The following is a 24481-nucleotide window of genomic DNA, read 5'->3' as shown; positions in this document are numbered from 1 at the left end:
GTATCTCGGCTGAGGTGGTATTTGTTCCCCATACAGTTCAGGCGGTAGACAGCTCCCTGAATGTACTGTAATCGAGGGATACTCCGTGATGTACCTGTAGTGTCCGTTATCAGTAATCTCTAGCGCTGGTACTTTGACCGTTTCCCGAAATTCGTCCGTCTCCAGTTGTGTAAGGATTTCTGAGATTTCCTTAGGTTGTTGTGCCTAATACTTTCCTTCACGCTTGCAGGGGCGTATTCTTTAAACGGTTTAATCGCCTCTGTCTGGAGGTGTTTTTCGAGGACTTGTTTCTCAACTTCATTTTCCCCAGAAATCGTACCCAGACCGAACTGGACCAGTGCTGCCAATCGCTCCAAGAACGATTCCAGGGGTTCATTTTTAATTTTCAACAGCCCGCGTATTCTATTCACATAGAACGTTAAGTCGTATTGACCTCTAAATCTCTTGATTAGGTGCGTAAGCATAGTTTCTACAGAAAAGAGAGGTTTGTTTGCCACTACGAATTTTGCAGGAGGTAAAAGGCGTTTGAGTATTTGTCTAATATATTCTTCCTTCTTTCCGTCTGCTTTAGGAATGGAGGCAAGATTTGATCTCAACGTGTACTCAAATTCGTCCAGAGAGCAGTGCTCATTTGTTCCGGGGAATATGGGAATGCTGTTTGCAATGTCTCGAGCTTTGACATATTCTTCGTAGCTGGAAACGGTCTGATCAGCATCACCCGAGTCTCCAGAGTAACTGATATTAACGAAGGACCGATTCGCCATTTTGTGAAAATAATTTAATTAGCTGATAATTTTCAAGTTTGGGACTAAGTTGATTTGAATTAAGATTCTATATGATTTTTTTCAATAAAATTGGGAAAAGAAAGCAAAATTTCGCTTATAATTATTTCAAGGAGAATTCGAATTTTGTAAGATAAAGTCTAATATTTGAATTTTAAGAAGGGTTTCCCACAGCTAAAATTTCAATTGGTTAGAAGTGAATTGAATTAAATTGACTAGAATGGGTTTCAAAAAATTTTAAAATATTTAAAAGATAAGACTATTGTAAACTTAGGGGAGTCCTACCGACTTCGCCACGAAATTTTAGCTGTTATGTCCGGAGAAAGATTTTAGGCTCGAAAGAACATGTTTTAATTGTCACATTAAAATCAAAACTAAAATTATTAGATTCTATAATTATTGGACGACGCAAAGTTTTATACTTTTACCTTTTTCTAAAATATAACGGAAAAGGGTTTGATTTAGGGATAGGGTTTGAGTTGAGACTAATTACTAATCAAGAAATTTGGAGTTGTAATGGGAATCAAATTTGAATTTAAATAGATTTTGAATAACTATTCGGTTGACAAAAACATGAGCGTGATTTTACAGAAATTTATGCAGTTAAAATTCCTACCCCTGGAATGATCTGAAGGATGTAATTTGGGTTTGAAAATTTTTTTACTCACAATTCGTTCTGTTATTTATAAATTAATCGATATGTTTGTAAATCCCTGGGTAAATCCCTAATTTTCTCACCAGCAATTAGTTGTGCTAAAGGCTATTATGGATACTTTCACAGAAACACTTTCTTCTGCTCGTTGATATTTTAATAACTTTTGACAATTGAATTTTAAGAGTTTAAGAGTTTGTTTGAGACTATCCACAAAGCGTCACAATGAATGAATTCCTTATTTGTAAGAAAAGTCACCACTCTCGATTAAAGAAATTTTATTCCCGGATAATTTCAATTGTTCATAACTTACTATTAATTGAGTACTATCCCGCGTAATCGAAGGAAGGATTGAAAAACGGGACCGATTAAATCAACTATTTCCACCAGAATTGTTACTGATCCGTCGCTGCTTCAAGACTGATTAATTTGGTTTTTTCTGATATTTTTATATGAATTTTCGGGTCACTCGTCACGTGGGCTCCAACGAGTCTATTTTTAATTGGTGGAAAATGGCGTATGACTTTTTCCACTCTTTTGATTTTTATGGGGAAGTTTTTGGGGTTTCAATTCATCGGTTTTCAATCGTTCCTGCGCGCGCGAATCGTAATGTTGAGTAATTGGGACATGCTGAGTGGGCCATTTCATCACGTTTAAACTCGATTCCAATGTCTTTGGAATTTTTAATCGAGTTCACGTGATGAAATGCACTCAACTTAATTTACAATTGTTGGTTTGGTTCTTAATGATTTTACATAAAATTATTCTGGCTTTAAACATTCTTATACAAAATTTTGAGCATTACAGAAAACATAATCAGATGCTCTTTCTACCATGATATCAGAGTTGAACATGATATTTTATATACGGTTTTAGACATTCATAATCCCAAGCATATGAATAAGTTGGCCTTGTTTTTGATGGAAGCGCTGGATTTTCAAGAACGTTAGTTATGAATGGGCTGACCATTTTGACGTATCAATTTTTACCTTGCCGACCCGAAGGGAGGAAGTCATTGTAATGACCCCGAAAATCAAAAGTTGATTCAATGATGTTTCCGCGTTTCATGACTCGTCGAATCTTTCTATAATGTTTTCGAACATATGTCCATCTGTGTGTGTGTGTCCGTATGTGCGAATGTATTTGACGCCAAAAAATTTGAGCTACGATTTCTCTTCAAGGAACAGTGCAATGTGAATTTTTTTTTTCAATCGACGCATCTGCATGTAACTTAGAAGTGATTAGTTTTTGAAGACGATCGACTCAGCGGTTCTTCAGTTATTTGCAAAAAACATGTGAAAAAACGTAAAGCAATATTTTTTTTGCAAATTTGGCCATATCTCCGGAAGAATTCATGCGTTTTGAATTATTTTTTATGCAATCGATGCGTCTTTGTGTAGAATATATCTGACTGAATAAAAAAAGAAATCGTCTGAGCGGTTATTTAGTTATTTTAAAAATAATACTTCTGGTTATTTTCTACTCGAAAATCTTGAAATGGAAAATGTTAAAAATTATGAAAATTGAAGGAATTAAGTTGAGAAAATAACACCAAAAGAAATGAAAATAAGAATCTCAATGGATAATTGCGTTGTTGCATGCAATTTTTTATTGAAAAAAATGATGAAATACGAAAATGGGATGAAAAATACTAGATACTTATTTTTTTATTTTGGAAGAAAATGAAAAATCAAGAAGTTATAGCCAATTGAAGAAACGTTGAACTTATGACGTCACAATGATTCGGATATGAGCGTTTTGGCGTGACATCGTATGTCACGCGAAAACAATCACCTACGACTTGTTCATTTTTCATTATTTCTCAAAAGAAAAACATATGTATCTAATATTTTTCATTTAATTTTCATATTCAACAATAAAAAATTTTCATGCAAAACCCCAATTCCATAGATGCGTCGTCAATCTCATGGAAAAAAACCCGATCACTAGTGATTAACTTCCAGAAACGAAGGGAGGAAGTTATTGTAATGTCCCCGAAAATCGAAAGTCGAAATTTAATAGTATCTCCATGTTTCATGACTCCTGAAATCTTTCTATGATGTTTTTGAATACATGTCTGTGTGTGTGTGTGTTTTCAAATGTATGTGACCCGAAAATTTTGGGACACGATTTCTCTTGAACCAACGATTCAATTTGATTTTTTCTTTCAATCAACGCATCTCCATGTAACTTAGAACTGATTAGATTGTGAAGACCATCGCCTCAGCGGTTCTTCAGCTATTCGCTAGAAATATGTGAAAAAACGTCAAAAATGAGTTTTTTTTCACTATTTCCACTATTTCTCCTAGAGTAATGATGTGATATGAATTTTTTTGGGTGCAATCGACGTATCTCCGTGTAGAATAAATCTTATTGAATTAAGAGGAAAATCATCTCAGCGGTTGTCTCGTGATTCGGATTATGGAATTCTCATAAATTATTTTTTAAATTCTCGACCCGAAGGAAGTTATTGTAATGACCCCGAAAATCAAATGTGGAATTTCGATGATTTCTCCACATTTCTTGACCTCCGGAATCATCCTGATACATTTTTGAAGATATGTCTGTATGAGTGTATGTTTTTTTTTATAGATGTTTAGGAAAATCTTCAAAAGATTCCGGTAAAGTGATGTTAAAAAACAGATCTGGGATTCTTACACAGTAAAAACTCTGTTTTCCTCTTTTTACCTCTAATCGTCCATGCCTATTTCCCTCGTGGCAACACCGTTAAGTATTACTTCGCGGGGGGGCCTCAGCTATTTGTTCTTCCTTGTTATTCTACCTAATGTACGTCCCCCTACCCTACTAAGATGTTGTGCGTGGGTAGGAGGTTCCAATAGATTTCTCACCTATACTGCATCCTTGCGCTTCCGTTCCTCACTCCTGAGCTCCTTTATGACCTAAGCCGCCAACTCGCTATTTGCGTCCCATGCTGCCTGCGAGCACAGCATTGCTTCTACCACATTCTCGGGGGAAATTTCCCTTCCGAGGTCCGACTCCCAAGTATTCCGGATGTCACTGAAATGGGGGCATGCGAAGAAGTCGTGCTCCGCGTTCTCATCCACTCCTGTGCAGGTCGGGCACTCCGGGGAATCTTGATGTTTGAATTTATGGAGATATTCCCGGAAGCATCCGTGCCCTGAAAGCATTTGACAAAGATAGTAATTGACTTCTCCATGAGTTCGACTTACCGAGACAGCTACTTGTAGGATCAGATGATGGGTCCATCTACCCTTGGTTGAGTCGGTCCATTTCTGATGCCATCAGCTTAAGCTGTTTTGCTTCTCTTCCGTCGCCAGTTGTTCGAATCTGAGCGTTTCCGATCTCTTCCGCCAGTGCAGAGATTTTCGCTCCTCAGCTAGTACCTCTATGGGTGGCATCCCCGCAATGACACATACGGAATCCGCAGAGACTGTGCGATATGCACTCGCAATCCTGAGGGCACTTAATTGGTAGATTGGTACAATCTTCCGCTGTACTTCTTGTAACTGAAGTGCATCGCCCCAGATGGCAATGGCGTATGTGAGAACGGACGTTACCACTGATGATAGTAATGCTCGTTTCCTCTGCTTGGGTCCCCCTATATTGGGCATGAGGCGCGATAGGCTGACTCGGACTCCAGAGGCCTTGGCACTGATGTGCTCTGCCTGCTGCTTAAAGTTGTCCCCGACTTACAGCGATATAGTCTCTACTTGCTTCCTGCTCGTGATCAACACGGCCTCCATCTTGTGCTTAGCCAGCTGTAGACTTACGGTATCCATCCAGTGACGAATAGTGCTGAAGACCATGTTGAACACAAGCTTCATGTCTTCCAGGTGTTTCCTGAAAACACCTGGTCAGCTTCAGTAGCCCATCGTACATGATATTCCACAAGAGAGGTCCCAATACTGAGCCTTGAGGAACCCCTCCAGTGACTCGACATGCTTTGGCCCCGTACTTAAGAAGCCTCCTCTATGCGTGGAGGAACAATCTCGGTTTTGCCGGGATAGGTGATTTTAATGCAACGTTTGGGACATCATCCACCCCAGGGGCCTTGGTGTTACCCACTCTACTGCAAGCCTCTAACAGTTCTGCCTCAGTTATCAGTGGGACCAGTTCTTCCTCTTCCCGTTCAACGCCCCGTTGCAGCAACGACTGTTGTGGGAACAGCACTGTGACGATTTTTTCCATGACTTCCGGACATGTTGGCGATGGCATCGGTTGACTTTTAAGTCGAGTCATCATGGTCTTGTATGGCCGACCCCATGGATCACCCTCCACTTCCGCCGGGAGCTCATTCCATGTCTTCTTCTTGCTCCTTTTGATGGCCTTGGTAAACTTCCGGCGTGGCTTCTTGTATCTCGTTTCCCACTCCTTACAATTCGGCTTGTTATAGCCACGTTGAGACGATCTTCTCGCTGCATTGCACTCCTTCCGTAAGTCGGCGATGGTGTTGTTCCACCAGTACACTGGTGGGTGATGATTGCTAGCTCGTTTTCTGGACATGCTAGCATCACACGCATCAGTAACTCTCCTCATGATATCGTCTGTCTTCTCCTTGGCATTGCTGCCGGGGATCGGACAGTCGTCGAAAGCAATTAGGAAGGTGCTCGAGTCGAATGTGCTCACTTTCCAGCCTATTGCATTCCTCTTCTTTGGCACCAGCCTGGTCCTTCGGCCGGAGGCTACCTCCCAGAGTATCGCACGATGATCACTGGCAGTGTAGATGTCAGCTACCTGCCATGAGTATTTTGCTCTTATGAGGTTACTGCTCACGAAGGTGAGATCTACGATCGAGGTTTTTCTCCTCTTTGAAACGTGGGTTCATCACCTGTGTTCAACAGAACAAGGTCCAACGAGAACATGGCCTCCAGGAGTGCTTGCCCCCTTGGTTTGGTCTCTTTACTGCCCAGTCGACTGCCCAGGCGTTGAAGTCTCCAGCAATTGCCACGAAAGATTTCTGCTTCGCATTTGCACTCCGTCTGTCCAGAAAGTCTGCGAATTCATCGAAGGTGAGGGTCGACGGACCATAACAGCTGTAGAAATGAATTCCTCCCAGCTTCAGTACCACAAATCCAGCCTCTCCCGTCATTGCAACATCCTGAAACGGGTACTTGCCGCAAGACCAGATTACGGCCTTACGGCTCTTATCCGTCTCCCAGAGTTGAGTGTCGAGACTTCTGTATGGCTCCGAAATGATAACCAGATCGATCTTCAGCTCCCGCACCGTCTGCATAAGAAGATCATGTGCCTCCTCACAATGGTTGAGGTTGAGCTGTAACACCCACACTATCGTTTATTATTGATCTTCTGGAGTGCCTCCCTGAAAACAGGATATCTGCTGCTACCGACAATATGGGCAGACTTCTTCGTTTCGTCTTTCTGGGTACACAAAACACAACGGACTTCCCTCTCACAGACAGCTGCTTTGTGTCCCTCTCCTCCGCACTTTGTACAGAGCTTTGCTCGGTTCACCTTGCTCTTGTACTTGATGGCGGGAGGTCCATAGTGCCAGCACTTGAAGCACTTAACCAGTCTCTCCACTCTTCGAATCAGACAGTTGACCTATCCTATCCGGATTTTGCCTTTTTCTCCGACTTTCCTGGCTACCGCCGCGGCTACGGTCACCGTTGCGGTCTGTGTGCCTCCATAAGCCTTGCGGAGGGATCTGATCGCTTCTAAGGAGATCTCACAATCGGCTCCCGCTGCGTCTTTCAGGGCCTCGTGCACCTCCTCCTTCGTTGTCATGTGTGTGTGTGTGTGTGTGTGTGTACGTATGAGACCACAATTTTGTCCAACGATATCTCCTGAACGAATGAAGCGATTGATTTTTTCCTTCCTTCAAACGATGGGTGTTCATGTCGCTTAGAAGTGATTAATTTATGAAAATAATTGACTCAGCACTTTTTTATTTATCCGCATAAAACTTGTAAAAAAATGCCAAAAAACGTTAATTTCATAGAAATTTGACCACTTTACCAGAGGTAACGATGGGATTTGAATTAATTTTGTGTAATTGATGCATCTCCACATAATTTGATTCTCATTGGATTTTGAGCGAAATCGCCTCAGTGGTTGTTGAGTTTTTTAAATGAAACTTTCGAATTTTGCAATTAAAAAAAAGGGAAAGTTGGAAAATTTTAGAGTGGGTTAACTTTGAAATTGCAAAATTTTGAAGTGGGTCAACTTTGAAGTTGGAAAATTTTAAAGTCGATCAACTGTGAAGTTGCAAATTTTTAAGTGGATCAGCTTCGGAGTTGACAGAATTTTGAAGTGGATCAAGTAAAGTGGGATCAACTCAAACTTGATTAAAGTTTGAGGTAACTTAAATTGCAAATGCGTTCTTTGCGAAATCACCGTAAGGGTAATGGCACAATTGATCCAACGCTAAACGCATGCAACCCATGGAATAATTATTCAACTGTTTTCCAAATATTTCTGACATTGACTAGCATTGCGTATGGCATGACCCCAGCGTTTATTAAATCTGCGAAGAAACTTTCCTTCTCTGGGAATTTCCCCAGAGAAATGTGAGTAAAATATTGAATAAATACATAATAAAAAAAATAATGAAAGAAAAAACAAATGGTCGGGAAGTTATTGGGTCGACCCGTAATAGGTCACACTCAATTCTACCAATCCCTACCGGTCATACCCCAAAGAGGGAGCACGCGAAGCGCGCGACCGGGCCTGATTTTTATTATGTGATTTATTTTTCGTTTTCTTCAGTTTTAGTGAGAATGATTTGTAGACTCCTTTGTTGAGTTCTGTATTCTTTCAACTGATGCATAACCACTCCCCCTCTACAAAGTGAGTGTCGGTTATCAATGTAAACTCATATGGGCATGGACTGTAATAATAATAATAATAATAATAATAATAATAATAATAATAATAATTACAATAAAAATAATAATAATAACAATAATAATAAACTCAACTCCCGTTAATTCCCGTCAATTCACGTCCCACGTGAATTGATGGCATTTAGGCGTAGGGAGTGTGGCGAACCCATCGCCCGGCATGTCCGCAATAGCCATGGTGGTGTCGGGCTAACCACCCGGCGGCACCTATACCCGGTTCCGTCATCGAGCCGCGGCAGAGCCCCCCACAATCGGTCCCTCTCGGATGGGGACCGCGGATCAGTTGGGAGGGGTGAACGATCTGGATCCAATGGTAACAACCCGGCTGTCCAAAGGATTAGGTGGACGGAGGAACTCAAGGAGGACCTCATGCAATGTTGGCAGGACAGTGTGCCGGCGCAAGTTGGCTACATGGCAAGAATGCGTAGCTTGTGGTGCGCAATGCACCCTGAGTTTTCGCACTTCACAATTCAGCATTTGAGAGATCAAGCCAGGCGCTTGCGCCGACAGGGATATGATTTGCTTGTCGTTCCACGGGGGCTGATGGATCCTCCTCCTCTTGTGGTATCTCAGAGGAGTGAGGATATACAGTCAGAGCAATCGACCCAACAGAGCCATGAGGAGGCTCAGGGGTCCTCGCGTGATATAGGGGCAAGACGAGAGAGAGTCACAGGGAAGTTCCGTCTCCGGCCTGAAGATCTGGTTTAAGAGAATGCGGGTCTGGCCGCAGTCCTTCCTCCGCATATCAACTTGCTCGATCTGAACTGGGCTGGGCATGATGCGGCTCTTCGTTTGAAGCCTCAGAACCTAAGTAAAGGGATATTTGAGGTGAACACGCGAAGGCGCATTTCACAGCTCTGAGGCAAAGTCGATGAGGCTAGGAAGCAGGCGTCGAGCATTCAGTGTGTGATTGACTTCATCATCGGTGGTAAGCCTTTTACGTCGCGCATTCGTAAAATATCCGCGAATTTGCGCTACCATCATCACACGCTGAATAAAGCAGTCCTCCTCTTGATTAAGGAGGGATTTGTTGAAAGGGTGCACGTTCTGGGGACCATGAAACGTTCTCTGGAACAGCGGTTGCGTCGGGTGGTAGACAATTCTGTCTTCCATTCTGATCCCAGTCGCTGGTTCGAGCCGCCTACGCCTGCGCCGGATAAGATGCCATCAGTTGAGCGAGTTGAAGAGTTCTGGGGAGATCTGTATGGTCAGGTCTCTAATCTCATAGTGGAGACTCCAGCCCTTCGGGAATTTCGCGTGTTTTGTAAGAAACATCGTCGGCAGCGCGTGGAATTTTCGCGAGTCACTCAGGACGAGGTTCGATCTACTTTGCAAGGTATGAAGAACCACGCCGCTCCGGGTCCTGATGGTATTAACGCCTTTTGGTGGAAGAGGTTTACCTCTGTGCATGTCCATCTCGCTCGGATATTCACGGCGTTCCTCGACGGCGGTGAGTCTGTTCCTGAGTGGTTGGTGGAGGGGAGGGGAGTGCTGATCCCGAAGTAGGGAGACTTGACTGACCCGGCGAATTATCGGCCGATCACTTGTCTGAATACACTATATAAGCTCTTCACCGGTATCTTGAATGAGCGTGTCCTCCATAATATACAGCCAGTGTGGCAGCAGATTCACGAACAACGAGGAGCAAAGAGGGGACTGTCAGGTTGCAAGAAGGGTTTACTGCTTGATCGCTACGTAATGCGCGATTCGTTGCAGTACCATCGCAATCTGTCGGTGGCCTGGGTCGACTATAGCAAGGCATTTGATAGCACGAGCCATGAGCTCATTTTCATGCTTCTCGAATGCCTTGCGGTAGAAGACAACATAGTGAGATGCATTAAAGATCTTGCCCTTCTCTGGAGGACGCGCTTCACTATAACATCTGGTGAGGGGAAGTTGACTTCAGGATTGGTGCAATTCAGGAGAGGAGTTTTCCAGGGTGACACCCTGGGTCCTCTTCTGTTGTGCATCTCACTGATGCCGCTCTCTGTTGCGCTGCGTTGTGTTGGGGGATATCAAGCTGGAAGACCTGGCGATAGGAGGCACCAGGTTAGCCATGTATTTTACTGAGTTATTCGCCTCAGAAGAATGACAGCTCAAGCTTTTGCTAGACGTTGTCGCAGTGTATTCACGTGCGGGTGGCGTGACATTTGGGTTGGACAAGTGCGCCGTTTTCCATCTAAAGTGGGGCAAATTCAGTGACGAGATGGGTGATCTTCAGCTTGTGGATGGAAGCGCCATATATCATCTTGGCGCCGAAGAGTCATATCGATATCTTGGCTTCAATCAGCGTTCCGTAGTGGACGCTGAGGCAGTCAAGGAGACTGTTTGCGGAGAGTACAGGCGGCGGCTGCGGCAAGTTTGGGAATCCGAACTTTCCGGGAAGAATAAAGTCGCCGCGTCGAACATGTTCGCTGTCCCGGTGCTTCTCTACTCCTTTGGAGTTCTCAAGTGGAGTGGGGGTGAACTGAAGCAGCTGGACAGAGATACCCACAAGCTGATGGGTATCCACAGAATATCCACAGAAGTCTTCATCGACGCTCTTCCAGTCCGCGGTTATATTTTCGGCGGGAGAGTGGGGGACGGGGACTTCTCAGTTTGGAGCCTCTACATGATCGTCTAGTCCTCGGTTTAGCTTGTGACGTTATGAATGGTTTGGATCCGCACTTGGAGTTCGTGCATGATCATGAGCTGCTTGGGGTTCAAGCCTTCCTATATAAGGCAGCAGATATCGCAGCGGCGTCCCTCGGTTTGGAAATTTGTCGTGGCCGAGATGGTCAGTTGGCTGGTGATTTATTAGCCACCATGGCCAAATCTCGGCGTAGAGTGACCATCAAGGCAACGGAGCAGTCCACCTTGTTCCGCCAGCACGTTGATAGGCCCACGCATGGCGTATTCTTCCGCCATGTGGAAGAGCAGGGTCTCTCCGCCCAGCTGACATTCTCTTTCTCGAAGTCAGCTGGCTTGATGTCCGAAACTGAAGGTTTCATTTGCGCCTGCCAGGATGGTGTGATAAACACCCTAGTCTATCGAAATCATCATATGGGGTTGCCAGTTCCACCCATTCGATGTCGGGCTTGCAAGCAGTCCCTGGAAACTCTGATGCATCTTTTATCGGCTTGCCCGATAGATGCCATCACGAGTTATATCCATCGACATAATGCGGCTTTGAGAGTGCTGTATTTCCATCTGCGGCACTCTTATGGGATAGACAGAACACCACTGCTGCCGTATGCTCCAGGAGATATTAAGTCTGTTGTCGTGAACGAGCGGTGTAAGATTTACTGGAACTTCTCGTTCGCGACTGTCAGGCCAATCGTTGCGCCGAAATCTGACATCGTCCTCTTCGATTTTGATGACAAAATCATCTATGTCATTGAGTTCTCAGCTCCGGCTGAGAGCAACATCACAGTGAAAGAAGAGGAGAAACGGCTCAAATACCAATCACTCCTGTTTGAGCTACGTCAAATAAGCAGAGGATTTAAAGTGAAGGTGGTTGTCCTTATCATTGGCTCTCTTGGGAAAATGAAGGAGTCGTTCCTATCTGCGTTCAAAACCATCACGGCCTGTAGGCGTCAAGCCTTCAGTTTAGCTGGCCAGGTGCAGAAGGCAGTCATCCTCGGGTCCCTCCCCCTACTTAGGCAGCATGATTCTGGATTGCAATAAAGCTCACCCTCTGGTTAGGGGGAGCACTATTGCAGAGCGATTAGGAAGTGTTTGCATCGCTTAGTTTGCTGGGCGGTCTTCGAGATGAATTCGGAGCCCTCGAGGATCATTCAGCGATCTCATTTACGAGTAAAAAAAATAATAATAATAAATGAGTATTTAAAAATATTTTCGATTCCATTACTGATTGGATGAGTATTAGAAAATATCTTCGATTTCACTGTTGATTGAATGACTTGCGGTGAAATTTTGAGAAATTCCGCGACCTGTACACGACCTCATCGTGGAATTCCAAATAAAACGTCAAGAGTGTGTATGTATACAGTGATGTCTTTGATTTTACGAGAGAGATTCGCGATTTTTCTGTCCCAAAAGTTTGCACCCTTATCCAAGGGTGATGCAACACCGCATTCTAACTTCAGCTCCTGGGGCCAATCCATTAGGAACCTCAAGATACTAGCCTCGCAGGAAAAATCAACGTTTGATTCAAATAACATCCAAAAGTAAATAATAAAAAGTGTCGATTCATATTAAAAACGAGAAGTCATAAAATATCCGGGTAAATTGAAAATAAATCATTCGTTGCTTTCAAAATTGTTGTTACTTTCGCGGTTTGTTTCGGATTTTATGGGATTGAACTGAAGTTATTACGGTTTAGAGTAAATTTACAGATAATTGTATTTACTGTTTCGGTTCATTTATTATAAATTTCTCACGAATCCTGAGAGAGGCCAAGGTCCAACGTGGTTCAGAGCCGATAAACCGAGCTTCCCGGTGAGATCTCGTTGATCTCGTTGAGTCCACGTCGCTGATCACTGAGGTTGAGATGAAATACTCACGCTCCCTGGCTGATGCACTTCGTGGAGCTGTTGGAGTCACCAGTACGGCTGGAAGGCCATGCAGGTGAACCTAGCCCACTTATCTGCATGGATTGCCATGGACTACCTTCAGTTTTACGGTTTTGTTATCGGTGATTTCCCAATAGCCCCGGGAGTGTGACAGTGACGATAAAGTTCACTCACTCGGGTGAAAAGTGCATTCGCGAGAAAGCAACGCGAGCAGCTGCCCGAAAATCCCCCATTCCGAGGGTGTCGGCAATTTTTTCCTTTGGAAAAAATCTTTTGGAAAAAATCTCTCAGAAAAATACTTTTTTTTTAAAACTACTTGTGAAAAAAATTTTTCCGGAAAAAATTATTTGGCAATTTTTTTTTGGAAATAATTTTCCGGTATTAATTTTTTTGGGAAAAAATAACTTTTTTAGGGAAATAATAACTTATCCAGTAACATTTGATTGTAATTCTTTCTTCTTTTATTGCGGAAAATAATAATTGTTGATAACTGTAAATATTATAATAGTCAAAAAAATATTAATGCGAACTAAATCTAATTAGCTGCCAAAATTTCCTCAATCCATTAAATTATTTATAATGAAATATTTTGAGCAATGCTTCGCAAATATTTTACAATATCAATACCTCCGTACTTTTCAACAAGTTGATTTTTTATGTAAAAAATGGATTCTATTTTTTTCTGACATTTTTTCCAAGGAAGTAAAAAAAAGGAATTAAATTCTGGGAAAAAAAATTTCCCAAGTAATGTTTACGAAATAAAAAATTTCCAATTAATTTTTTCCGGAAAAAAATAATTCCGGGAAATTTTTTCCAGAAGTTTTTTTCCTTAGGGAATAAGTGCGGGAACCCATTCCGAGTCTCTTTTCGTCACCAACAACTAATGAGGGTTAACATCCGGTTAATAAAATATCTGATTAAGAATTATGGCTTAACGCCGAAGTAGGTCAAAATTACGTTTAAATCAACCTCCCTGCGCGCTAGTTTGCATGTACGGGCCCCTGGCGACAGTTAGACGGCGCACCAGTCGCACCCACCGGCGATGAACATCCGTCCGTCAAACGAGAGTTAGTCGAAAAACTACTGTGGAGAAGACCCCATCAAGACGAGGGACAGGATCCAGAGTGTTGGTGAGGGATCATCGCCGAGGCCCAATACGAAGAGAAATGGTAAGTCTACATCCTTTTACCATGTGCATTCTCTCCCGAGGAGAGAAGTGCATTTTTCCATAGTGTGCCCCCTGAATAATCGCCTGGGAAGATTGCACTGGTCTTCAGATATGACTAAAGCCAAGATGCATTCCCTGCCACCAAACACTCCCCTGGATAAGCTGATAAGTGCACGAACTGAGTGCATAAACCTCTCGTCTAGATCCCTGCTCCTCTCCCGAGAGATGACACTCCCAGTGAGCCCATTGTCAGAGTGAAGACGAAGTCCAGAACCCACAGGAGAGGATGCACGTACTTTACGCCCTGTCATGGAGTCATCGTGCCTCTTGGGCCACAAAGCGAACTTTCTTGGACCACCAGTGTACCACACACTGAGAAAAAAAATTACTTTTGCAAAGGAATCCTTTTCTTGGGAGAAGAATTTATTTTTTGCGGAGCGTATTTCTCCAGGCCAGTCATTATCAAGGAGTCCAAATCCATCTCTAAATATTACAATTATGTTCAATTATGGAATGATTATATTACATATGACCTTGAATGAACTCCATTGACAATTATTAACCTTTAAAATTATTTCAAACTATTATACGTTAGAAAACCTCGAATTTGAAAAGATTGAAAAATAATGAAGCGGGTTCATTCAAGGTCATATGTAGCAATATCATCTCATTATTCAACATAATTGTAATGGTTGAAGATGGACATGGACCACCTGGGAATGACTGGCCTAGAGAAATAAGCTCCTAAAAAAATAAATTCTTCTCCTAAGAAAATGATTACTTGGCAAAAGTAATTTTTTTTCCCAATGCAGGAGAGCATAATTCGTCCACAATGATTTTCGGAACATGTGGGAAATTTTCTGTATTATCTCCAGTGGGAAAACAGGAATAAAACGTGTGTAAAAGTGTACACATGCTCTCCACTTTTTGTGGGTGAAGCTGTAGTGCACCCGTTGGGTTAAATCGTCACTCGAGCGAATTGAGGCCTCAATAGAGTGCTCTTCTAGCTCAGTATGATCTCCCATTGTTTTATTCATTTACATTAGGGTTTTCTCGTACGACGAGACCCCGAAAATCGCGGTAGTGAGGCTCGTGAGCTCCAGGAATTTCCCGTGATGCCACGAAGCTCTCAATTGGGAATGGATACGTCCATGGGGCAAGATGTTACTTTTGCGTGGGACTCTTGTTCCCCGCGTCCTTACCATCAAATGGCTTTTCATCTCAGTCAACTAATTCACCGTCATACTATCAGGTAGGAGTGTTATTTGCCTGCAGATCCTCCGGCACTTCAGATTCGGTATGATGCGGAGCGATCGTCGGCATGAATTCTCCAAAACCAAACATTCCCCTTCGCGCAAATCTCTCTCGTAATAATTACTCGACTACTCTTACTGTCGATAGATAATTTTTGTTAAATGGAAATTAGAGTTTTGAGATTGTATTTGAACCATGTGGGTAAATTGAATGCCAGATATTTTTCCCATTTAATTAAAGTCTCTCCATCTCTTGAATTCCCCGATTTTCTAGAGAATTGAGGGAATTTTAGTTCGATTCTTTCTGATTGGATTTCTCATTGTTTCGTTATATTTGCGACCCCTTTCCTAAGACCGAGCGACCGAAACCACCCCGCTCTCCGAATTTTCTCCCGAGTTAGACATAATTCAGTTAGCTAGACAACCTCTCTGTCTGATTTTTCCCAACCTCCAGTTATATATATTTTTTTGGCTTGTTCTCATTTCGTTCACTATGGCTACGGTTGCGGTTTGGTTGATTCTGCGTTGTTAAAAATCGACTGGCGCCCAACGACAGTTTCTCACAAGAGTAGCTGGCAGTTTTACGGTTTTGGTTTTGGAGGATTTTGGGGAAGTTGGAGCGGAAGAGGCCGAAGGTGACAAACTCCGGCTGTCTTCATTCAAGAATTTTCGTTAAGAACGGAGGACTTTCGACTTTGGTTGGTTCATTTGGAAATCGTCGTCACAGACTAATCTATAATATTCAAATTTAATTCCTGATTAGATGAGCACTTATGTTTTTTTAATGTTTACCCAATAATAAAGTATTTAAAATATGTGGATTTCACAATACACATTTATAATGCAATGTGTCCACGTTATATAATATTATATTATGAATGAGCATTAAATTATAAATAAAATATTTCCACATTATTAGTGATTGAGTAAAAAAAAAGTATTTGCGGTACAAATATTGGTGAAAAGAATATGTTCGCCGATCTCTGATCCAGTGTAGAGCTCGAGTCATTTTTGGGAGTGTATAGAATTATTAAACATTGCATCAACCAGATTGTCCTTTGGGATAATTTTTGCAGTTTTTGATGGTTCGTCGGCTGTAGTTGAAATTTTCAAGTATTTCTGGGAGGCTTTGGAGGAGTCTTGAGAGATTTTGGAGAGCCTCTCGAGAGCCTGGAAGGGACTTGGAAACCTATGCAGCCTGGAAAAGATCGTAGAGGCTGGTGAGATGCAGGATTCTTAACTGACGATTTGAACCGAGTAGTTGAACAGATTATTCTTTTTTGAATTACGGTTTTCTCGAGCTCGTGCCTTTGTGGCAGGCTTTCCAGATATTTTCTTGGACGATTCAATTTATATTTTGACTTATCTCGGCGAGTTATGATCACCAAGATTTATTTGACATTATAAAATTTATTTGAGAGATCCGACTGAAATGAGGAAATAATTTAGCCTCTCCTACCATCGATGGTGGGTGTAAATTGGGTTTTCTCTAAATTAGGAAAAATTGATTAGTGTTCCATACCGTGACTGAAACGTTCGATGATTCGCGTTTTCATCCCGTATTGCTAGGTGGAAATATTTCTCCATGCAATATCCGTAAAACAATCTTGTTATAATAGATCTAGGAGTCACTCAACGTTCTTTTGCCACTGAGATTTACTTATTAGTAATCCTAAGAATCTGAAGCAGTGGGTTTTGATCCCCCTCACCCTCATAACCAGGAGTTCAGGTGATTATCAAGAGCCGAAAGTCACTGAGATTTCGAAGATTGTCTATGGCCTCGACAATCACAGTTCTGAAAAAAAAAAAAACACTGGCATCCAAAATTGCTGTTGGACTCATATGATTCAATGCTGTTAATGCCCCTAATGAATATTTTTCAATCATTTCCTAATAGGAGAATTCGTCACAAGATTTCCGTCGAAATTGTTTTCAATGCTCCGAAGAGAGGGACAGATTTAAAAAAGAAAAAAAAATAGCTCGACATTGATGTTTAAAGTTTAATTTCTCTATTTTATTCAGGGAAATAAAATTTAGAGAAAAAATAACCATTATTCTCGGAAAATTCGAAAAATAAATGATTCCAAATGATGTTCCCAAATTATGAGGTGGATACGTCTATGTTCTGATTACGGCGGGTCGTTATGGAAAAAGTCCTTATGGTTCCTTATCTACAGTGGTACCATTTATCGGAATTCTAGAACATTCTATTTTGAGGGACCCTTAGCGCTGCTCGGCAAAATACCGAAAGTTGATTATTATTACACGAAATAAATAAAATTTATGGATCCGTGTTAAAATTCGCATGGGTGTTTGTATATAACGATTTCGTTGTGGATTAAATATGTTGAATATTTGTTTAGGGATTTTGGTTGTACATAACAATTCAATCGTATCGTGATTATAAGAGACGTCTTATCATGATGAGCCGGTGCAAAATCCCGAATTCTTCTAATATCCCTGTATAAATAAATACAAGGAAACACTATGAAGTACAGTGAAGGAAAAAGGAGACCATAGACGTATCCGCGTAAAATTACGGCTGTAGCAAAGATACAGACACCCACAGATGTTTATTTCATAGGCTTTTCGAATGTCGTTCTATTAAATACGAAATTTTTCCAATCGTGCAATTAAACGAATTCAATTATTCGATTCTTCGTTGTGAGAGTTCGAGCGCCTTTTAAAATGAAGAATTTTTTTTTATCCACATTCCAAATAACAAAATACAAATTCCGAAAATTTTAGCCCATCTATTTCTCGAGGAAGAAACCCGCGTTCGACCGTTTTCTTTCAGATGATATTTCGTCATATTTCATGATTTTCTACAATAGCTTCACGTGGATTATTTTCCAATCTTGTTTAAAGATCTTTGATGAGTTGCTGCTGGATGCTGATTGGTCGGTTAACGCTGGCATGTGGATGTGGCTATCTTGCAGTTCATTTTTCCAACAATTTTTCCATTGTTACTGTCCAGTAAAATTTGGTAGGAAAGCGGACCCCAATGGAGATTATATCAGGTAAGTGCAATTAGTTTCCAATCTTCAATAATTCTCCGTAGTTTGACAGAACGCACTACTTAGTTTCAAACCTTCTGCAATCATAAAAGAACTTCATAGCCTTCGATGTAATAGAAGTTATCGCCATATGAAATCGACATATCTACAACATATTTGAAATAATAAAAATATGCTGTGTGCAAAGTATCGGTAATTCCATGACCAATTCCACGATTTTTTATTCATGTATTAATTTTCGGCCCCTAGATTAAGTTGATTAAAACACCTATTTAAATTTAAAAAAATTCCCGCAATAAAAGGCATTTGAAACGCCATTTATGAGCTATCAAACCACTCAAGTCGGATTGTTGTCCGATTAACACAACCTTAAAAAACATAGTAAATAAAAATGTCGTTCGACAAGCAGCACTTGAGGCACTCTCTCTTTTTTACCTTCCAACTTGGAAAAACTACTGCAGAAGCACAAGAAATGATTTCTTTGGCCTTGGGAGAGAGTGCTGTATCTTATAGCATATGTAAAAAGTGGTTCAAAAAATTTCGGGATGGAAATTTTGAACTCCAGGATGAAGAACGTCCTGGGCAACAAAAAAAAAGTTGAGGACGAGGAGTTGGACAACCTACTCAATGAAAATCCCTGTCAAACACAACAGGAGCTTGCTGATACTCTCAGAGTGACTCAATTAGCTATTTCGAGACGTTTAAAAAGAATTGGGAGCATTCAGAAGGAAGGTCGTTAGGTGCCCCATCATCTTACCTCAGAAAACAAAAGTCGACGCTGTGAAATTGCCATGTGCCTACTGATCAGATTCAAACAAAAAGCCATACATATTCATATTTTATATAAAATTGTGACTGGGGATGAAAAGTGGATATTTTACGACAATCTTAAGAGGCGAAAGTCGTGGGTTTATTTGGGGGAGTCGTCAACGAGTACTGCAAAACCGAACTCTTACAAGAAAAAATTGTTGTTGTGTATTTGGTGGTATTCAAAAGGTGTAATCTATTATGAGATACTCGAACGGGGGGAGACCGTCAGTGCTAACCGTTATCAGTACCAACTGGTGAAATTGAGTCATGCTATTGAAGAAAAGAGACCTTTTACTGGTAGTGGTACGAGGCAAGTAATTTTGCTGCAGGACAACGCGGCTACACACAGCAAAAGAAACACTGAAATTGATCTTCACTTTGGGCTGGGAAATTCTCCCACATGGGGCGTATTCTCCAGACCTTACACCTTCTGACTATCACTTTTTTCGGATGCTACAACATCACCTGGTGGATACGAAGTTCCAATCTCCTGAAGAAGTCGGGCAGAGCATTGATGATTTCATTCAGTTAAAATCACCATCTTTGTTCCGAGCCAGAATCCAACAATTTCCCGATAGATCGGAGAAATGCGTGCAAAGTGACGGCGATTATTTTCGAGACTAGGGAAAGGGCGCGCGTGTAATGTAGGGCTCTCAAGTTGAGGTAATATATATATATATAAATTTTATATATATATATAAAAAATTCTAAGAGAATTAGAATTTAGAGAGAAAAAATTTCCGCTTCACCCAGCCGGGAATCGAACCCGGGTCTCCCAGATACGCGCCGGGCACTCTTACCGACTAAGGTACCGGGAAATATATATATATATATATGCACAGCGTACATATACGCCTCCATATACACTACATGTGGCTATCCTACTCGCCTTTTCTCTGAGAGGCCACTGCGTCAAATCGGAGATGACTAGGTACCTCTGGGTTTAACCCAACTTTTTGAAATGGGCGATTCCACAATTCTGGAGTTCAGGACGCCACGCACACCACACACATTTCGCGATGTTAAAACCCAGAAGGATTTAACCCGGAAGGAGTGTGTTTTTCGAGCGGGGGACCGAAAATTTTTCAAAAATCGGAGGCGACTGCGTCTGTTTGATATAGCGGAGGCCAGTTATAATAGAGTGCAAAATGTATATATATATATATACATATATATATATATATATATATATATATATATATATATATATATATATATATANTATATATATATATATGTATATATATATATATATATATGAAGAAAAATGTTTTTGCCAGTAGTATATTCACTATCCAAACCTCCCATGCGTCCTCTCAGCGTCTGCATTACATTTGTCGTGGGTGGTGGTGCATAGGTATATCCCTTTTTCTGTTTACGTGGATTTAAAGATAGAGAAAAGAATTGACACGTTTTTGCTGACACCTCAAATTTGAGGAACTCCTGATACTAAGAGACGTCTTCGCGTATATCGGCCATTTAGACGTTCATCAGATACGGTGGTATACTGTTCTCTGCCTCTCACTTTTTTTTTTGATGGATTTGGGGACAACACGGTGATCTTTGAGGCTACGAAGAGGAGGAAGTTGTGTGGTTGAGCAATGCGAAGCTGACTCAACGACAAAAAAGTGGAATTTTCGTTTCAATAACGAGGAGGCACCTATTGAAGTGGTAGTGGTGGAACTTGAAAGAGCCCTTAACAGCGGTCGTGAACACATATTACGTGTGACGGAACCCTATTCGATACGAAGGGCAGGTTTAAAGGCTTTGATTCGGGAGTTAAGACGTGATATAAGGGACAATATAGAGTAATTGTTCCCATACTACCCTTGAAAAATGAGTGTGATTGGCAAAAATTTCCAATACCCGCGCGGCTGTGCGTTCATGCTCCGTAGCTACAGTGAAATTGGACAAAGAAGGCTGAATACCGTCGCGCATGATAACGGGCCGTGCGGTAATACCGGAGAAGCGTATGAAATCGAATATTATGACGGTGACGTCATACGTGAATGGGTAGATGAGATCGAGGATCATCGGTTAGCGATCGAGAATGGTAAGGTTCAAATTTTGGAGAGAAATCCGTAAAAGTGATTCATCGTTGTACGTTTATTTTGGAGATGAATGTCCTATTGATTTGCCCTGTGTGAAACCGTGCTGGGTTTCTTTACTACGCCTAACCAAGCAACAGATTCTTGACTTCAAACTGCCAAAATTGAGGCGGTGTGCACTAAGGGAAAGGTGTGCGTCATGCGTCAAGGGTCTGGAAGAGGGGCTAGAGAGGGAGAGTACATTCTCACCACCGCCTTTGTAGAGGGTGTGGCCGGTGACACCTGAGGATGCAGCGAAGAGGAGGGGCGGCAGGCCTCGAAAAATGCCTAAGCTCTCTCCGTATCACAATAATTACCACTTATAATGTATATGATTTTATTTTTAGACTGTAATAATTTGTTCTGTGTATTTAGATATATCAACCATGGGAAATAACTATTTACATTTTTACGCGATTGTTAATCATAGACTTGATGAGAAATAAAGTTGTTAAAATTAAATGATGAGAATATTCTTATAAGAAAGAGAATGGTATCAACTCGTCTCTGCAGATGTCAGATTTTCCAGGTAAGCACATGTGGAGACGGCTAGTCTGACCTGCCAGAGCTAGTGTGGGTTACGGTGGAGAAGATGTCACAGAGTGCACGTGCAAAACTGCATGGTCAGCACATTGTTCCAGGGTGAGTAATCAACTCAACGGCTGTCTCCCCATATAATCATTGTTTTCAGTCCTCAGAGAAGCGCGGCCGTGACAAGATCTCAATTATCGTCAAACATTTGGATTATTATGTGTGTGTGTGTGTGTGTGTGTGTGTGTGATAGAGTGGATATTTTTTTTGTGACGTCTGCGCGTAATCATGCGTGTGACGGGGAAAAACTTTGTACCCCCCACTAGCAACGTCACCCCCCAGGACGAGCCGACACCATCCACCAGCGGGTATATCCCAAAACCATCGCGCCCCGCCACACCCTCCTCGGACACCTCGTCATCATGCTCGGTCACTGATGACCATGATTGGTCCACCCTGATCAGGGGGTTCAACAGGGACCCCATCACCATCGAGGCAGACCCGGACCCGTACGAGTTGCGGGACGGGTATGACGGGCTGGACCCCCGATTTTCGGACCGCCGGTGGACTCTCCGGGTAGAGCAACCTCTCATTCTCCCAGCTGAGCATCTGGAGAATGATACTCGGCGCCGGGGTCTCAGTGGACCACCCCAGCTGAGATGGCGGCAGAGGAATGGACCATTCCCCGTGCTTATCGAGTCAGCCGATTACACCCAGGATCGTCTGGTTAGCTGGTTGGAAGAGACACACCCGCAGCCACGCTGTACCCCACCGCTCACACACGTCGGAGCCATGCTACTCTGACAGCTGTGGTGGTGGGGCCATATCGACTTTAGGTGGGGGGCGCCATAGTAGTTCCCATACTACTTATAAGTCTTCTTCAGGGGCTTACTCCCGGAGGACGCCCACGTCAGATACAGCCGTACTTTTCAGAATTATCCGTCACTTGTTTAGTGTGGAGGATACCTGGAACCCCAGGATTTGTTGGACCCGTGGTGGTCGCCTGGTGGCCGAGTTGGCTCGGGTGAGTGTCTCGGTGGATTGTGACGTCTCATGATGATATCGGCAATGGCTGCCACGGCCTCAGGTGGGAGAGTCACTCCTGCTGTAGGTACGGGGGGCTGTGAGGCCCTGATGATGTCGCTGGGTAGAACGACGCATAGTCCATAGTCTCTCGGCGTGGCAGGGGTGAGGTAGGCCTGGGAGGTGCATACTCCCGGGGAGGTGCCGAGGTGGTACTCGGAGAGAATTCGCACTGGGGGTTGAGTGGTGGGAAATCGAGAAGAGAAGGTGTCCAGTGGGATGCTGGAACTTGGCGAGGTGAATCCTCGAAGAGGGGCTGATAGGCCCTGTATTCCCCTGTGATAGTCGCCGGCTGTCCTCTGTTACTTGAACGGCGAGATTCCCCGTAGCGATCGGGGGTTGACTCTCTCGGAATCCTTCGTACGGCTTCCTCGCCCACATACTGCCAGGCTTGAGAGTCTCGTGAAGCTCTGGAGTACTCGTAGTCCCCGCTGATTTTCTGGGAGTCAGGACGACGACTGTCTGTATTTTCCGTTCCTCGACTCTCTACCGGGCTCGATCGGAACCATATCGGAGATTCTCGAGACGAAGTGGCGGAGGCATTATCGAGGGTACAAATTACTCTAAATACCTCCGATCGGACCGCTAGTCTACTCGCGGATCTGCTACAGGCTGCCCGGGCCAGTTCTGTACCGTGTATCGGGCAGGGTCGACTCCTGGCGACCCTGAAGGGGCACTTGCCACAGAAGGTCTCTCCCGTGGGGTTCGGACAATCAGCGGGTTAGTGTCCATGTTTCCTGCAATCGAAGCACTAGATGCCCTTCTTGCTGGGGCCCTTTTTCTGAGTGCTCCTACTCGGGCCAACACCCTGGGGTGGTTTGGTGTTGCGAGAATCACTGGAGGACTCAGGGAGAACCGCTGCAGAGTTCGATCGGGATCTGGCAACGCTATCCAGTACTGGGAGTTTCTGGGTGGTAACGGAAGTTGCTGGGCCAGCGGTTGGAATCGCTGGAAGTGTGTTGTGGTGTGTGTTGTGTGGTGTGGCCCGACCCGAGGGTGGGAGGACTGGAGCCAGTGACGGGAATCACTGGAGAATGGTTTTGATCGGACCCGGAGGTGGAGGGTGTTGGGCCAGTGATGGAGAACATCCACGGAGAATATCCACGAAGCATCTCCCTTATGAGCAGAGGTAGTTGGCGGAGTACCTCTAGGGGTATGGATGATTCATTCTGATCTGAGGATGTGGAACCATTGCGAGCTCGATTAGGGGATCTCGAAGGTGTGTCCTCCCTGGAACCTGCGAGTGATGCTCGTTCGTCCTCGCGGAGGTCGATCTGGAGGATGTCGTGGCCAGGACCTCGGGGGTTTTCTCGGGGGTGAACCTCCAATTCCATGGGGGTTGGAGCCGCGGTCGAAATCATCGGAAAGTAGGCCTGGTGAGCCTGTTCTGCCTCATTTTCGGAGCAACTAGCCACTGAGCTAGAAGAGCTTGTGGAAGACGGCGAGGAGCTGCTCGTTGATGACGATGACGAGGAACTGGATGACGATGAGGCATCACTGAAAGCTACTACTGCCTTAGGTGACCTTGGAGAGGGAGGAACTGGAGCTTGCCAATACCCTCCCAATTCCCATACCCTCGGGAATGATCCCTTGAGGAGTTTCGGGTGTGACTTTAGCAACAGCTTCACCTGGCTGGGTCCCTGAAGGATTGGGGGTGCTTGGCCGAGAGATGGCTTCTGTCTCCGGATGGTACGGACGCCTTGGAGGGAAAAGGGCTTGGATTTCCTGTTCCAAGTTTGGGA

The 24481-nt window shown here is 43.3% G+C and overlaps 2 protein-coding genes across 2 annotated transcripts in view; one reads left to right on the top strand and one right to left on the bottom strand.

Annotated features, from left to right (window-relative positions):
* Positions 1–5385: 5385 nt before the first annotated feature.
* LOC107044425 lies at positions 5386–7161 on the bottom strand. Its single transcript, XM_015266294.1, has 3 exons — positions 7042–7161; positions 6320–6688; positions 5386–6150 (listed from the first exon to the last, which is right to left on the bottom strand). Exons 1-3 carry the CDS (start codon positions 7159–7161, stop codon positions 5386–5388), a joined length of 1254 nt encoding a protein of 417 aa, XP_015121780.1.
* Positions 7162–18127: 10966 nt separating this feature from the next.
* LOC107044424 (cryptochrome-1) overlaps positions 18128–24481 on the top strand; it is a 29674-nt gene continuing 23320 nt past the window's right edge. The window contains exon 1 of the mRNA XM_015266293.1: positions 18128–18231. Within this exon, the coding sequence (XP_015121779.1) occupies positions 18128–18231 (104 nt within the window). The remainder of the gene's footprint in view (positions 18232–24481) is intronic.

Source organism: Diachasma alloeum, unplaced genomic scaffold (genome assembly GCF_001412515.2).
Source record: "Diachasma alloeum isolate Michigan unplaced genomic scaffold, Dall2.0 Dall_scaffold_00741, whole genome shotgun sequence".
NCBI classification, from domain to species: domain Eukaryota; kingdom Metazoa; phylum Arthropoda; class Insecta; order Hymenoptera; family Braconidae; genus Diachasma; species Diachasma alloeum.
The sequence above is the reverse complement of the archived record's forward strand: the minus strand, read 5'-3'. Positions and strand labels throughout refer to the sequence as shown.